The sequence below is a fragment of the Perna viridis genome, chromosome 5 (assembly GCF_037379345.1).
Source record: "Perna viridis isolate PV_CMFRI_1.1 ecotype Kerala chromosome 5, ASM3737934v1, whole genome shotgun sequence".
Classification (NCBI taxonomy): Eukaryota; Metazoa; Mollusca; class Bivalvia; order Mytilida; family Mytilidae; genus Perna; species Perna viridis.
This window is the reverse complement of record NC_142449.1, coordinates 45,367,678-45,382,246: the sequence shown is the minus strand read 5'-3', so window position 1 is coordinate 45,382,246 and position 14,569 is coordinate 45,367,678. Positions and strand designations below refer to the sequence as shown.

Here is a 14,569-nt window from a genome sequence, read left to right as displayed (position 1 = left end):
ATTTGCATCGGAAATTTGACAGTTCTAACATCGTTACGAATTTTTCAAACCCTTGTATACACACACACACACACACACACACACACACACACACACACACACACACACACACACACACACACACACACACACACACACACACACACATATATATATATTTCAATGATAATTGTGTATTTTGTAATTTGTGATCTTTGTGAATCTTGAATCTTGATGATGTATATGGTAAAAGAAAGATTTCGAATATTGAAAATATTTCCTGCATCCTCTGTTTTTTGACTTCGTACTGTATTGCCCATTAGCTTATATGACAAGAGTCGGTTAACATTTTGTAAAAGTGTTTATTTTAGCCGGTACTAATTTTGTATTAATTCTTTCAAGTAAACATATTCGCAGGTATTGATTTTCGCGGTTAAAAATAATTCTGGTGTTGAAAATCAAATTGGCGGGTAGTGTATTTCGCGGTTTTCAGCCGACTACGAACATGGCACCGCGAAAATTACTTGTAGTATGTTTACAGAATTGTACTATTTTATTACATATGTTTCTCGTAAACAAAACATTATAAAGCAACATATTGTTTACAAACATGTTCATTGTTTTTAAAATAATATATATAAAAAATCAATAAAATGCTTTGTGCTTAGTTCAGTGTCCTTTAATATGAAAGAATAAACAAGGGAACCAAGGTTATAGCGGTAATCAAAAGAATGTAATCTAGGAACAAAGCCCAGACATGGAAAACAGACATACACAACAAAGAACTTTTTTTTCCATTTAGATTAGAATAAACCTGTCGAATTTCATAGAGAACATTTAACAACACATGATAAGGGTGTTAATATGGAGCAATTTCTAGAACTTTAGAACGATAAAAAATGGTCAAAGAGATTAAACAGACAGAAAATTTCTATAACTCATACAATTTGCACGTCTAATTCTATTCACAATTTACCTACATGGAAGCATGTCAGATAAATAATATTTGGATTGCGAGAAAACAATGTTAGTTTTAAAGCAAACGAAATTATAGTTTTTTTTTAAAGTGGAGTATTCAAGAGCTATTTTGAGCGTTCCATTTATTTTATCTATTGTATTCAATTATTTTCTTCATGATACAATAATATATAATTCAATGAAATGGTTAGTGCGTAAATCATTGGATATAAACAAAAAAAGGACTTGTGTAACTGATTTAAAATAGATAAAGTAGACTTAGAGTAATGGACATTACTCTTTCAATCCATGATACAATTGTATCATACACAATTTTATTAAAGCCTGTCAAGCATTCATTTGAAAAAAGAATGAAATAAATGCAAATTACTCAGATGATTATACCCAAATTTATTGACCTATATTTAGAGATCTATGGAAGGGGGAACATATCTGTGGAAACTACGTGACTTTTCATTCCGTATTGCCAACTTCCCCTTTCATCTGTGGCAGCAACATCGCTTTAGGAATTTCCTATGGAATTTTCATATTACAACTCATACAATATGCCAGTTTTTGTCGAAACTACTCTTTTGTACTGCTAGATTTCTAATGATTAAGTTTCTGGAACAACTGGGTTGAGTTGCTTCAAGATAAAAGTCATCATATGGTCGTCGTCATTAATCACTGCGTCGTCATGGCGTACCTATCTGTTCCAAAGAGAACCGATTTGATCACCCTGTTAGAGTTTTACTTTTCCTTTCGTTTACATAGGACGTAGCAACCAGTTGGGTGTATTTAGAACAGAAACGGACGCTTGTCCTACCGTTGCACCTGTTCCATGCTCCCAGGTTTGACTTAAGTCTTCGTTGCTCATTTACGTTTGTTTATTTGTACGTGTATTTTGGTTATTTGATGTTTTTCCTTGTCTAGACGTTATCCTTGGAGTATACTCTGTTGATTACTGCTCGAATATTGATTCCCATGAATATACTTACATGATATTCGGCGTCATATTGTCACCAAAAGTTTTCCAATATTTTGTAAGAGTTATGTCTCGTAACCTAAGTCTCCTACCTTAAGTAAAGGAACGGAGAACGGAATAAAAATAACAAAAATATGTCGGAAAGAGAAATAATTGTATACACTGAAGATAATAAAGAGAGTGAACATACTCACAAAAGCATAAGATAACTCTTCCGTTTGTGTTAGAGAAACATGTTAATCTGAAAGGGGTATCACTTTCATCTTCTCTGAAATTTATTTGGCTTGATTAAATCTCGCGAAATTTTACTCGGTATTTTACTTTGATAACAAAAAGCAATACTCAAATTTCAAAAAGTTTTAACCACATGGTTCATGTAAATAATTTCAATGAACATATAGCAGCTTCATAAAAAAAAGTTTATGATCACTAAGATAGATGAGATTGATATCATAATGAATGTCATAAAACAAAACGTTTTGTTGATTTTTACAGTTTTTTTCCTGAGAGGTTTTGTAGCCCTTAAGTTTAATAACGTCCCCTTTCACACACCTACAATAACCATCAATAATTGTACATACAAAAACGAACCTTAATTAACGGTTTCACATAAACCCATTAAACGGTGCGCATATATCTTTGTATATACGTACAAACGGACAGTCTGATTTCGCTTACCCTACCGGTATACCTGTTTTCCCTATCTGGTCATTGTTACTGGATTGTGTTCTATTGATTTCCGCTAGAATCTTGGTTCCCTATATTACTCTAAGTGTGTTATGACTATGAGTTATATATATTAAAAAAAAGGAATCTCATGACGAACGCTATTTGTATTGGTTTTAATCGAAATCAAAAGTGGCTTACCAAATCATAATCACTATATGGTTGTATTAACATAAAAGAATTAAGGGAACCAATGTTCTGGTGGAAATTAAAAGAAAGTAAACCAGGGACAAAGACCAGTCATGGAAAACAGACATACACAACAAAGAACTTAGTAACTAAGAGTCTTGCATAAAAAGTAACAAAAGCAAATGAGCAACTCTGACTCCACTTAAAACTGGGAACATGGACCAGGTGCACCGGTAGGGTAAGTACCATCTGCTTTGCTAGAAACACACGGTGAGTTGCTCATAAAAAGACAAGTCCGGGGTAGACGAAAGAGGAAAGGAAAACATGAACAAGTCAGTTTTTATGGTGCAGATGGATACACCATAACGATCTACGAGTTCATGATGGCTATTATAAAACACCTGTAGTGATGACTTCAATCTTGAAGCATCATAACCCTGTTTCAGAAGCCTAACTGTAAAAGTCCTAGCGCGATACAAATAATTTGCAAGTACTGGCATAACGTATGAGTTGAGATATAAAAACTCCATACACAGGTGCTGAAGGGATGTTTCCACAGATGAAAGGAAAGTTGACATTTCTGAATGAAAAGTCATCACGTTTGTCGTAAAGTTTTCCTTTACCATCGATCTTGTAGGTCAAGATATGCGGCTGACTTCACAGTGTCTGTCGTATCCTTTATATCAAGTTCTTCGGTGTAGATGCGATGTGTCAAGTCCCCGAAACTAGGATTGTTTAACGACAGTACGTCGTCTATATAGCGGAAACTGAGATTAAAGGATCAGGCTAAACGATGTTCTTTCTTTTGGATCAGATCAGCTATAAAATCAGTCTCATAAGAGTATAGGAATAAGTCATATGTTTTAATGGTATTATATTCTGATAATAATCTTGAATTGAGGGCCTTCAGAAGATTTTTCGAATTTTTCAGAATCCACATTGAAATAATATCAATAAGGGAGTAACAAATGATGTGGTAAGACTGGTGACCCTCTTTGACAGCTGTGAGTATAGAAGTTAAAAGTTTTTGAAAGAGGTTTGATGATACATTTTGCAGATCAGCTATGTAATGTTGTTTGTATGGATTCTTGTAGAGTTTTGGAATCGTACTTAGATGATAAATCACAAACAAACGAACTGGGTGATTTCTCTATACACGACGGAGTTTATTATGATTATAAGTTATAAACATTAAAAAGCAAGTACTTTCATGGCTTATGCCATTAAACGATTGTTTTTCTAAATCAAAATCACAGTAGCAATGCTAATAAAAATCATCTGTAGTGGTTGAGATATCTATGATTTTCCTTCGGCTATGTTGTAATTGTTTTGTACATATGTTGGTTTAATATTTTGTACATTTCTAAATTAATAAATGCTTTCGAAATGGTCAGTTTGTTATATTTAAACGTTCTTTAAAATATGTCAAAGCATGTTGGTGTGCGTTTGATGGCAATATCAGATTCGTCGGACACTTAGCTAATTCCAACATTACTTATTTAATGGTTTTCTTACTGCTATTTTCATATGCTAGATGTTGGTAATATACATGATTTTTGTGTCAAAGGTGAAAGTTATTAGTATAATTTACACTCATACTCGTTCTGATACAAATTGGTTACGTTTTGTTCCTGATGTTCGTTCATAAGTGTTGTTGTCATATAACATAATGCCAATGCAATTTTTTATTTACACAACATATAACTAATCATAAAATTAATGTAAATTTGATCTATAATTTGACAAGTGACATGAATTTTGGTATCAAATATCATTCTAAAGTAATTATTGGACTCACATTACAAATAATGAATATAGTAGATTAACATTCTTTAATTTGCAGCTAGTTCAACCATCCCTCTACCGTCGTGTAAATACTGATAATCTCACATGTGAGTTTTTGTTATCGGCAGAATTGGTTAGAATTCGTGCAACGTCGTTAAAATAAATGGTTTATGACATTTCGCACAAAAATTGGGAGAATTTGAACTTCCATTTTAAATTTCGTTGTTTTCGGAAATAAGATAAAGGGTGTCTTACATTTAAATCGCAGATTATCAGAGTTCGCAAATCGCATTAGCTAAATACCAGAAATTTAACAACCCAGAAAAGGCAAGTATATACATGTTATGTTAAGCAAATTACATGTTAAAAAATACATGTTAAATTTAAGCAAATGTTTTATGAAACAGGACGTACTAAATATACAGTATAACGGCAGTTTTGAAGCCATGACAGAACAAACGTTTAAACTGAGCTTATTAAGTTAATCGGCAACGTAACAGTTTCTTTGATATAATGTTGTAATTGTAAATTGTCGAAAATTTTTGTTCCATTACTTTATTGAATATTTTAGGCAGTAATTACAATGGAAGAACAAAACTCCGGGAAACAAGTTAACGAATAAATGGTGTAGATATTGATGTAACATTCATTAATACAATTAAAAAAAATAAGTTAAATATATACAAATTACATAAGCTATAAATATCAAATATGTCCTGCAAAACTCGTATAATAAACTTCTTGCATTCATTGACGTATAATGAACTTTTGTAATCAATTAATATAAATTGACTTCACAGAAAGAGAGTAGAAAAGCTGTACAAAAATTATTGTATTACCCATGCTTCTATGATAATGACTGATAACAAAAGAGCACACAAAAAAAATGAATTTCAGTCAAATATATTCTTTACAAAATGTTTTTATGTTCTGAAACAAATGCCGTTATCTTCAAAGTAATTTAATTGCCGATTATATAAAGGTGATATAATACTTTAATTAAATTTGCATTTATAATGTCATGATAACCTTGGATACAAAATAAACAAACCGCTCATTCTTTTGTCTCGTTTTGGTAAGAGTAATCAAGAGAACCAAGGTTCTAGATGTAATAAAAAAAAGAATGTAATCCAAGGACAAAGACCAGACATGGAACGCAGACATACACAACAAAGAAAATTAAGTCACTAAAATCATACATACAAAGAAACAAAAGCAAATGAGTAACTCGGACTCCACTAAAAACTGGGAGCATGGACCAGGTACACCTGTAGGGTAAGCATGCTTTGTTTTTCTAGAAACACCCGCCGAGTTGTTCATAAAAAGTCAAGTCCGGGGTAAATTACGAAATGTGGTTCGAAACAAAAAGGAAATTTCTAGTTCATCCGTATGATAGAGTTGCCAAAGGCACACATCTATGAAATGACATTGTCGCAAGACCATGACATTAAAAAAAATCACTGTAGATGATTAATACAATGTAATACGAAACACTCTCTTTATAAACTTATCAACATACTAAACATTCAAATTATATTTTATACAGTTGTAAGAGATATTGTACATTATCTGTGCATTTACTACCTTGAAATGAAATCAGTCGTTTGATTCATACATAACTATCTAAATTATCTACACTTTTTTTAAATCATAGGCAACAAACATTTTTTCCATACCACATTATATAACTTGATTATTATCTATAAAATCGTCAACTGGCAATAACTGCAAATCATGAAAAAAAATCAATTTAAAAATACCACTGCATATGAATTTGAACAATATTATTGAATGTTATAACGACAACAATGGCAGTTTCGTATAGATTCTCCTTCAGTCTCTACGGGAATACAATATTTCTCCACTCGAAATGGTAAAATTTTGGATTTCAACCCACGAGTTTCAGTTTTAACTACCGAGAGTGGAGAAATATTGTACTCCCTGGGAGCATCGGACTAAAAGCTCTTTCTCCTGTGAAATCTGTATAAACTCGGAAATGTAAAATCAACGGGTAGCACTCGCAGAAATTTAATCACTGCCCGGTGGTTAAAAGGCATCGTACATTTTTAATCACCGGCTTAAAATGGGAAAACCTATTCTAAGCTATCCTCTGGATTTTTTTTCACACTACATAAAGTCTGCACGTGTTTGCAATAGTACATTTCTAATGAGATTTTCGACTAAAAAACCTATCGCTATTCCAAAACAAAAAAAAATAGCATTATTTTGATAAATACAAATCCTATATTACATGGCCTCACTCGTAAAATTGTATATAAACTTAAATAGAATGATATTGAAAATTTCTACTGTTATATTTAGGTTTTATTTCGGTTTAACTTCTTTCCTTAACCTTAGCTAGATTATATAACGTGCAAAATAAATAAAAATGATTCTTTCTATATCATAATAAGAAAATTGAGTGTTTAATTGGAATCTACCCTCTTATAAATTTTTTGTTTTCGTTGTTTACTTTAGTTTCACATTAGAAAATCATAAAACAAAAAACAAACAAGTGATTTTTTTAAATCGTAATCTCATTCTGTGGTGGTGTTAGGAACACCTAAAATTAGCGGTAAAAACTAAAAGGTGTACAAAAATATTAATGATCGGTCTTCCAATACTTCATTCTTTCCCAGTCTTTCCAAATATTTACATATTCCAAATAAATCGGGAAGATGTTTTGGTGGAATTTGATCTATGCCCATGTAAAGAAATATCGAACCCTCAACTTTTTACGGTGTAATAATTCAACATAATTACTAAATGACGCGATATGATCTTGTAAACCTACTATGGTATTTGTCACTTAACGGCCCTAACATGGTATATACATTTTCGATGGACATGGTGGATTAAACGAGGTTGTAAAGCGCGCTAATCCTCTCGCTCCCATTACGGTTAATTGTATCCAGTATATTACAATAAAAACGGGAGCATAAAAGTCGAAATTGAGAAATTCAGTAGTCAAAACAGTATAGAAGATATGAACATCAAATAGGTGAAAATCAGACCACGATCGATATAGTGGAGAAATCATAAAATCTTAAATCTTGCAAATCGATGAAACCTTTGAGTTTCAGGGAGTCCACGAAAAAAAAAAAAAAAAAAAAACTGACATGTAATTTTGTTTGAATTCAAAGTAATGTCAGACCTCTTTCTCTAAAGCGAACACTCTTACTAATCTGTGGTCGAGTGGTGGATTTCACAAAAGATATTAAGCGTGAAATAAGTCGTTATTATGTTATGATGTCGCACTACTTTAATTTTCTTACGACTATTTTTACATTTCATTGGTGTATCCACGTTAACTCATATATCTTTGCTTAAAAAACCTATACGGATTTAATCACAAACATGACTATATACAGAGTTATTGATAAAACTATTTAAACAATCGCATAATTTCAAACCTTTTGAGGCCTGCGGCTAGGTTGTAACTACTTAAGAAGTTAAAAATCATAGTCTTAAGGGCATAATTAATGGATTCCTCCATGTCGCATTGACTAATAAGCCACAATATCCTGAACAACAAACTTTCGAGTGGTTTGGATAATAAGTCATTTTTGACAATGTTTGGGATATGGTTATATAGTGGGTTATCTCCCCAAGGCCCCAAGTAATGTATCATGGTACCATTGAATAGCCAAAAGATAAGGCTACTCCGGATTACCACGTTTAATTGTCAAATTATAAGAATACAGTGCACTTCAAAGATTCCAGTAATAGGAAATTGTATCAATATTACCCAGTGGTACCGAAATTTCTAGAGGATATTACATTTCAATGAATTCAATAACAGGAAAATATATCACATTTGCCCAGGGATACTGAAATCTTGGTTCAGTCTAAAAGCATTTTTTTTTACACAACACGTCGTAAATGAACGAAAGAGGAATACAAATAAACATGAACTTCAAAATCATCTTTTGATTAAATAGGGGGAGGGAGTTGTGACAGGCGAACGTCATAATTCAAAAGAAATATCAAATAGAGGACGAATTCCTTATAAAGGTAACATTTACAATCTCAACCTATGACTTAAAATGGGTTATTCCACTATTTCGGGAGTTATCATTCTCGTAACGAAGCAGAGGTATACAGACTGAAAGCTGAATTAATCAGAATCTAAAAACTTCATTTTGTTAAGGGTTGGTTACAAAACTATATGCCCTCTGATATGGCCGATTTCAAACAAAAACTTCTACATCTGTCTTCTATGACAAAGACATTTTTTCTTAATGTATGAGAGTGAATGTTAAGGGCGCCCATCAACTTTTTAAGCATCATATGTTAAACTTGCTATATGCCTTATGAATAGCTGGATTTAACATAGAAAGTAATAGGGAAATAAAAAAAAATGGCATGACACCTTAGAACCACTGAGGGTATTATTTCAGTTCGACAAAAAATGTTTTGCTTGGAAAATATTACTTGCTACTATTCATCTTTTCTTGTTACTCGAAAGCGTAAACGATATGGGTTACTAGTTTTGATTTTGGTGATACGGAAGTTCAAAATATTGCACAGTTCAGAGTTTGCTGATATGTCGTTCAAGGTCTGCGAGAAATAAGGACGACGCAAAACTAAGTGGCAAATTTTTCGATAAGGCCTTTCTAGCATACAATTTTGTCCTTTTACAAGTTACCACTGCATCACATCTTACAAAAGACGAATACAATGTAATACGAAACCTCATTGTAAAAATCTTATAAACATATCACATATTATACACTTGCGGGGCCTGTTATGCACTTTGAAATACTCTAATAGTTAAGAACAAATCAATCACTTCAGATTTTTTTAATTTTTACTAAAGTAACCATTGTTCTTTATAGTATACCTAAAACTTATGGTTTTAAGCCTAAGTTTAATGCATATTCTGTAAACGATTTCTTTTATGAATTCTTAAAAAAGCTATTTCCAAGCACAACTATCAAACATTTGTGTAAATAAAAGCCTTTTGAGATGGAAATCTAGACCCCTGGAAATATTCATTCATTTAGAAGGGTTTCTAAACGATTTAAAACAATTTCGGTAAAGGTTAAATACTCGCTTGTTACAAATAAAAGACAAGAAAAAAAAAACACCTTGAAGACTGTTGAGTCCTATAGTAATTAAATTATACACTGAATTATTGACATTCCAACCTATGAGTCGCAGTACCCAAATGATGCCTGTAATGGTAAATAACTTCAAGTAAACTATAAAATACACTTTGTTTCTGTTTGTTTTTGAATCATTTGTAAGCTTTGGCCTCCTTACAATTATCAATACCGTTGAAATAAAGAAAAAAATGTTAAAACAACACATTAATCCAATCGTTATTAAATAAAAAATGGTATCATGTTCGAAAAAAACACAATTGTAACCTTTAGAGGCACTCTTATTGTCTGTTAGTACAAACGTGAGTGCAAATTTTATTAGAATAACGACGACTGGCGTCCCAAACGAAAACAAGATGTAGCAAATTAAATTAAATCTTTCTGATAACCGTGCGACTGTTTTGTTAGAAAACACACGGTACATATGAAAAGAACAGACACTTGAACATAACAACCTTGCAAACAAGAAATAATGTGATAAAAAAGAAGTTGCTGTGCAGCCAATAAGTAGAACAATATTCAGCCTTAACAATAAATACATCACATTCGCACAAATCATTGTAAACAATAAGCATATATTGTTTTTTCCAGCTAAAGTCCTCAAGCTTTTGAAGATACAATACGTGAAAAACGAAACCAGCAAACATAGGAGCGAAATGCCCATACATATGAAAGTCAAAATAAAGGTTATAGTGTCTTTTGAACCATTCCAAGTATACAAGGTCATCGGAGTTAGATACTTCACACATAATCTGGCTTTATTAGGAGCTATAAATATGTATTTCTCCGACGAGAGCTTGACCATTCTGTTCCCAAGATTTAAAACAAGTGTACTGTTGTCAATTTCGTATTCATCTGAAGACAATTCAACTTGCTCACATAGCAGTAAGTCAGTCACATTAGAGTAAATATAGATGTTTTTCTGATCCTGATATTTGTATTTGGATTTCTGTTCTTGTATGTGGCAGTTATTTTTTAGTTTTGATTCAGCTATCACGCTTGGTGTCTTCATAGCGGTAGAGTCAGGAAAAACTTCGGCGAAATGCGTGACATCCTCAGAGATTATGTTAAATTTTGAAGAAATTGATTGAACTAAGGCTTCCTCTACATTGGTGCGATTAACATTAAAATCAAAAAATAATTCATAATACACACTGACAATAATTTCCCCGCCCTTTTTAATGTCTTGTTCACAGTTATGGTCAGAAATAAGGTAGGTTGAATCAAAGGGATACTCCGATGAAGTTAGAGACATGTTTCGGACCACATGCTCTTTAAATGTGGCATCAATGAGCGAAAGAAACCCATCTATGTTGTCTATCTGCGCTCTTGTTGCTACTTTTATACTTGCAAACAGTATATATCCTAATTTTGATGAGAGTTGAAGCAATGGTTTACATCCAGAGTTCACTATCATTTTCCCGGGTGAACACAAAATATCAAGGCATTTCTTCTGAAAGTTAAATAAAATGAAATTGCGGTTACACCAATAGTACTGTAAAGAGAACAAAAAACTTTGTTGAATAATGTATAAGTAAATCGAACCACAATACAAATATTGAGATGAATACAGATTTAAAAAAAAATAAAATAAATTGGATATTCAGTGTTTAAGTGTTATTTTCTGTAAGAATCGGGTGGTAGGTAAATAAATATGGTGAAAAAAGAAAATACGCAAGTCGTTTTCCATGAAATTTTATTCAAATGTTATTTAAAATGTCAATAATTCGAGGGTTATATTATTTGAAATGCACTGCAATTTCATAATCAAAAGGAGACAACTGTTTTTCTCCTATTATTCTATTGTAACGTTGAACTCGTCTTCATGTGTCTTTTGACACTTGCATGACCAACAGACAATATACCATGCCCACATTGTTTAATTCGTGAATTATAGTGGGCATGTTTAATAATTTTTCAATTTTGCATGACACGTACAAATTGCTGTATATATGCATAATGCGTGAAACCAAAAGACAAATAAAAATCAGGGGAACCGCGATTCTAGCGGAAATCAAAAGAATGTAATCCAGGGAAAAAGACCAGACATGAAGATAGATAAATACAACAAAGAACCTAAAGTAACTAAAATAATACATACAAAGTAACAAAAGTAATTAAATGAGAAACTCGGACTCCACTTAAAACTAGGAACATAGCCCAGGTGCACTGGTAGGGTAAGCGACTTTTGAACACCCGCAGTAGCGATCCACGAGGTCATAATGACGACCATAAAACTTCTGTAGTCATGATTTCAATCTTGTAGCAACATAACTCTGTTCCAGAAGTCTAATGCGTAGTTACGGCAAGCTCTGGCATAACGTATGATTTTTTTTATATGAAAGCTCCATACGCAGGTGCTGAAGTTATGTTGCCACAGATGAAAGGAGAGTTCTGAATGAAAAGTCGACAGGTTTTGTCAATTGTTTTCCTTCATCATCGTTCACTAAATATAGGTCAAGATATGAGGCTGACATTACAGTGTCTGTAATATCTTTATTTCAAGTGTTTTGGGGTAGATGCGATGTATCAAGTCTAGGAAACTAGGATTTTTAAAGGATAATACGGATTTCGGATAAGATCAGCTATAAGGTCAGCCTCATAAAAGTGAAGGAATAGGTTAAGGAGAAGAGGAGCACATTTTCTCCCCATTGGAATACCGACTGTTTGTTGAAAAACACGTCCATTACACTGGATAAATATGCTGTCGATAAAAAATTCGAGCATTTTGAAAACATTTTCTTCTGTATATAAAATGTGTTCCTTTTATACTTGGAAGTATTACTATCTGTGTAAATAACTATACACGCCCTAGTTTTTATTCCTGTCAGTAACAATTTTGAATTTCTGATACCCCTGATACTCAAACTTCGACCAGTTTCTGACGTTCGAAATTCACTCAAGGCGCTGCAGCCAGCCCTCTAAGAAAATGCAAGAACTTTGCAAAGTCGAAACAAAATTGAATGATTTTGCGCGATATTATCCGATTGTCAAACTACATATCATTTGAAAGATTAATCAAGGGAATCAAGGTTATAGTGGTAATTAAAAGAATGTAATCCAGGGACAAAGACAAGACACGGAAAACAGACATACACAACAAAGAACATAAAGTAACTAAAATCATACATACAAAGTAACAAAAGCAAATGAGCAACTCGAACTCCATTAAAAACTGGGAGCATGGACCTGGTACACCGGTAGGGTAAGTGTTCTCTGCTTTTCTAGAAACAACCGCCGAGTTACTCATAAAAAGTCAAGTCCGGGGTAGACGAAAGAGGGAAGGAAAACTATGACACGTTGAACAAATCAGTTATCATGTTGAATTACACCCGAGAATTACGAAGTGTCTGTCTGTAACGCAGAGTAAGAGAGGAAACGAATGTCTGTCGCTGCATGGAGCTTGTCTTTTACCAAATAACAGTCATAAACATTAACTGCCAGCCAGTCAATGAGTTGCCCTTTATTTCAACATGGATTTATATTGAAAATGACTCACAAGTCAATTAATTTTGTACTGATTGTACTGTTGCATAATATTATAATATACATATATATATATTTGTCTGATCACTATTTATTTTTCAGTTTAAAACTCACTTTTTCACTTAAAAAATCTTTTAAACAAATATCCATATTAGAATTATCACTAAAGAACTACTTAATGTTTTACATTTTTTGTTCAGATGAAAACTTTATTTTAGAAAGAAATAGAAGATAATTGATTATTTACGGTTTCAAAATCTTTATGATATTCTCTCTCAACAATGGTATCTTTTTAAGATGGCGAGGACTTATATATTTCAATTTATATATATATATATATATATATATATATATATATATATATATATATATATATATATATTTTTAAACAATTCTCTAAGAATATCCAAAAGAGTGGGATGAAATCAATTACTCTACCTGCAATTTAAAGCTTTTGTATAAGGCACCAGTTTTGTATAGAATGTACGTCAAATCATGCAGGCTGAAATCATGGATTGCTTCCTTTTGAAATTTGCTGTGTTTATTTAGTTTATGTTTGTTAATTTATTCATTTATTTTTGTTGATAATTATCTTTGTCATTTTTGTACAAGGTAACTATAATGATATGACAATAAATAATAATGCTTTTGAAAAGTAGTCTAGCTTTTTTTAGTAAAAGCCTAAAGTTTATTTGACCTTCTCTGGTGCACCAAAGTTTACTTAAATGCAACTTAAATCGAGTTTTGGTATTTATCTACCAAAAATAAATGGTCAAAAGAAAATTTGTAACACTTTGTTTATTAAAAATATAAAATGGAAGGCTTACTATTGAAGCCTATAGGAAAAAACACAAAGCTGTAACAATGATAATTTAAACTGTGATCAGTTTGCAGATGGAGAAACTTTGACGACCTAAGCTCCGTCCTAAAAAAAATCGTATTTTATTATATAAGTGAAGTTGTTTTCACTACATGGGATGCCAAGATTTGGTCCTTGCTCTAAGTTTAGTTTGGGTTGCTGATTTACTATTGGTTATTTGTACGAGTTATTTTAATTCGCTAATTTTCTTTTGTTTTGTGTGTCTATTTTCCCTGTCAAGTCTTTATTTTTGGAAAGTTTTCTTTTGATTACCTCTCTAATCTTTGTTCTTTTGATTAGTCCATCAACCGTGTTACAAGAACAGGGTTGTGCAAGACAAATAAGGAAATAGAAAAACAATAAAGTGACTCCGATTCGTTATATTTTTAGGTGGGTGTAGGCAAAAAGGCATATGTAGACACAAGTCTTCATTAATACTTTCATAATGGCTTTGTAATACAATGTATTTGAAAAGGTGTGACTTGTTTTCATATACACCAATCAGTGAGATTATCTGATAGCTGATATTGTTTCCATTTATACCAGTAAATATCTAGT

The 14,569-nt window shown here is 32.3% G+C and overlaps 1 protein-coding gene across 1 annotated transcript; it reads right to left on the bottom strand.

The window, feature by feature from the left end:
* Positions 1-6,272: 6,272 nt before the first annotated feature.
* Positions 6,273-11,228, bottom strand: LOC148617903 (uncharacterized). Its single transcript, XM_088585153.1, has 2 exons — positions 9,934-11,228; positions 6,273-6,286 (listed from the first exon to the last, which is right to left on the bottom strand). The coding sequence occupies exons 1-2, from the start codon at positions 11,081-11,083 to the stop codon at positions 6,273-6,275; spliced, it is 1,164 nt and encodes a 387-aa protein (XP_088441279.1). The 5' UTR covers positions 11,084-11,228.
* Positions 11,229-14,569: the final 3,341 nt, after the last annotated feature.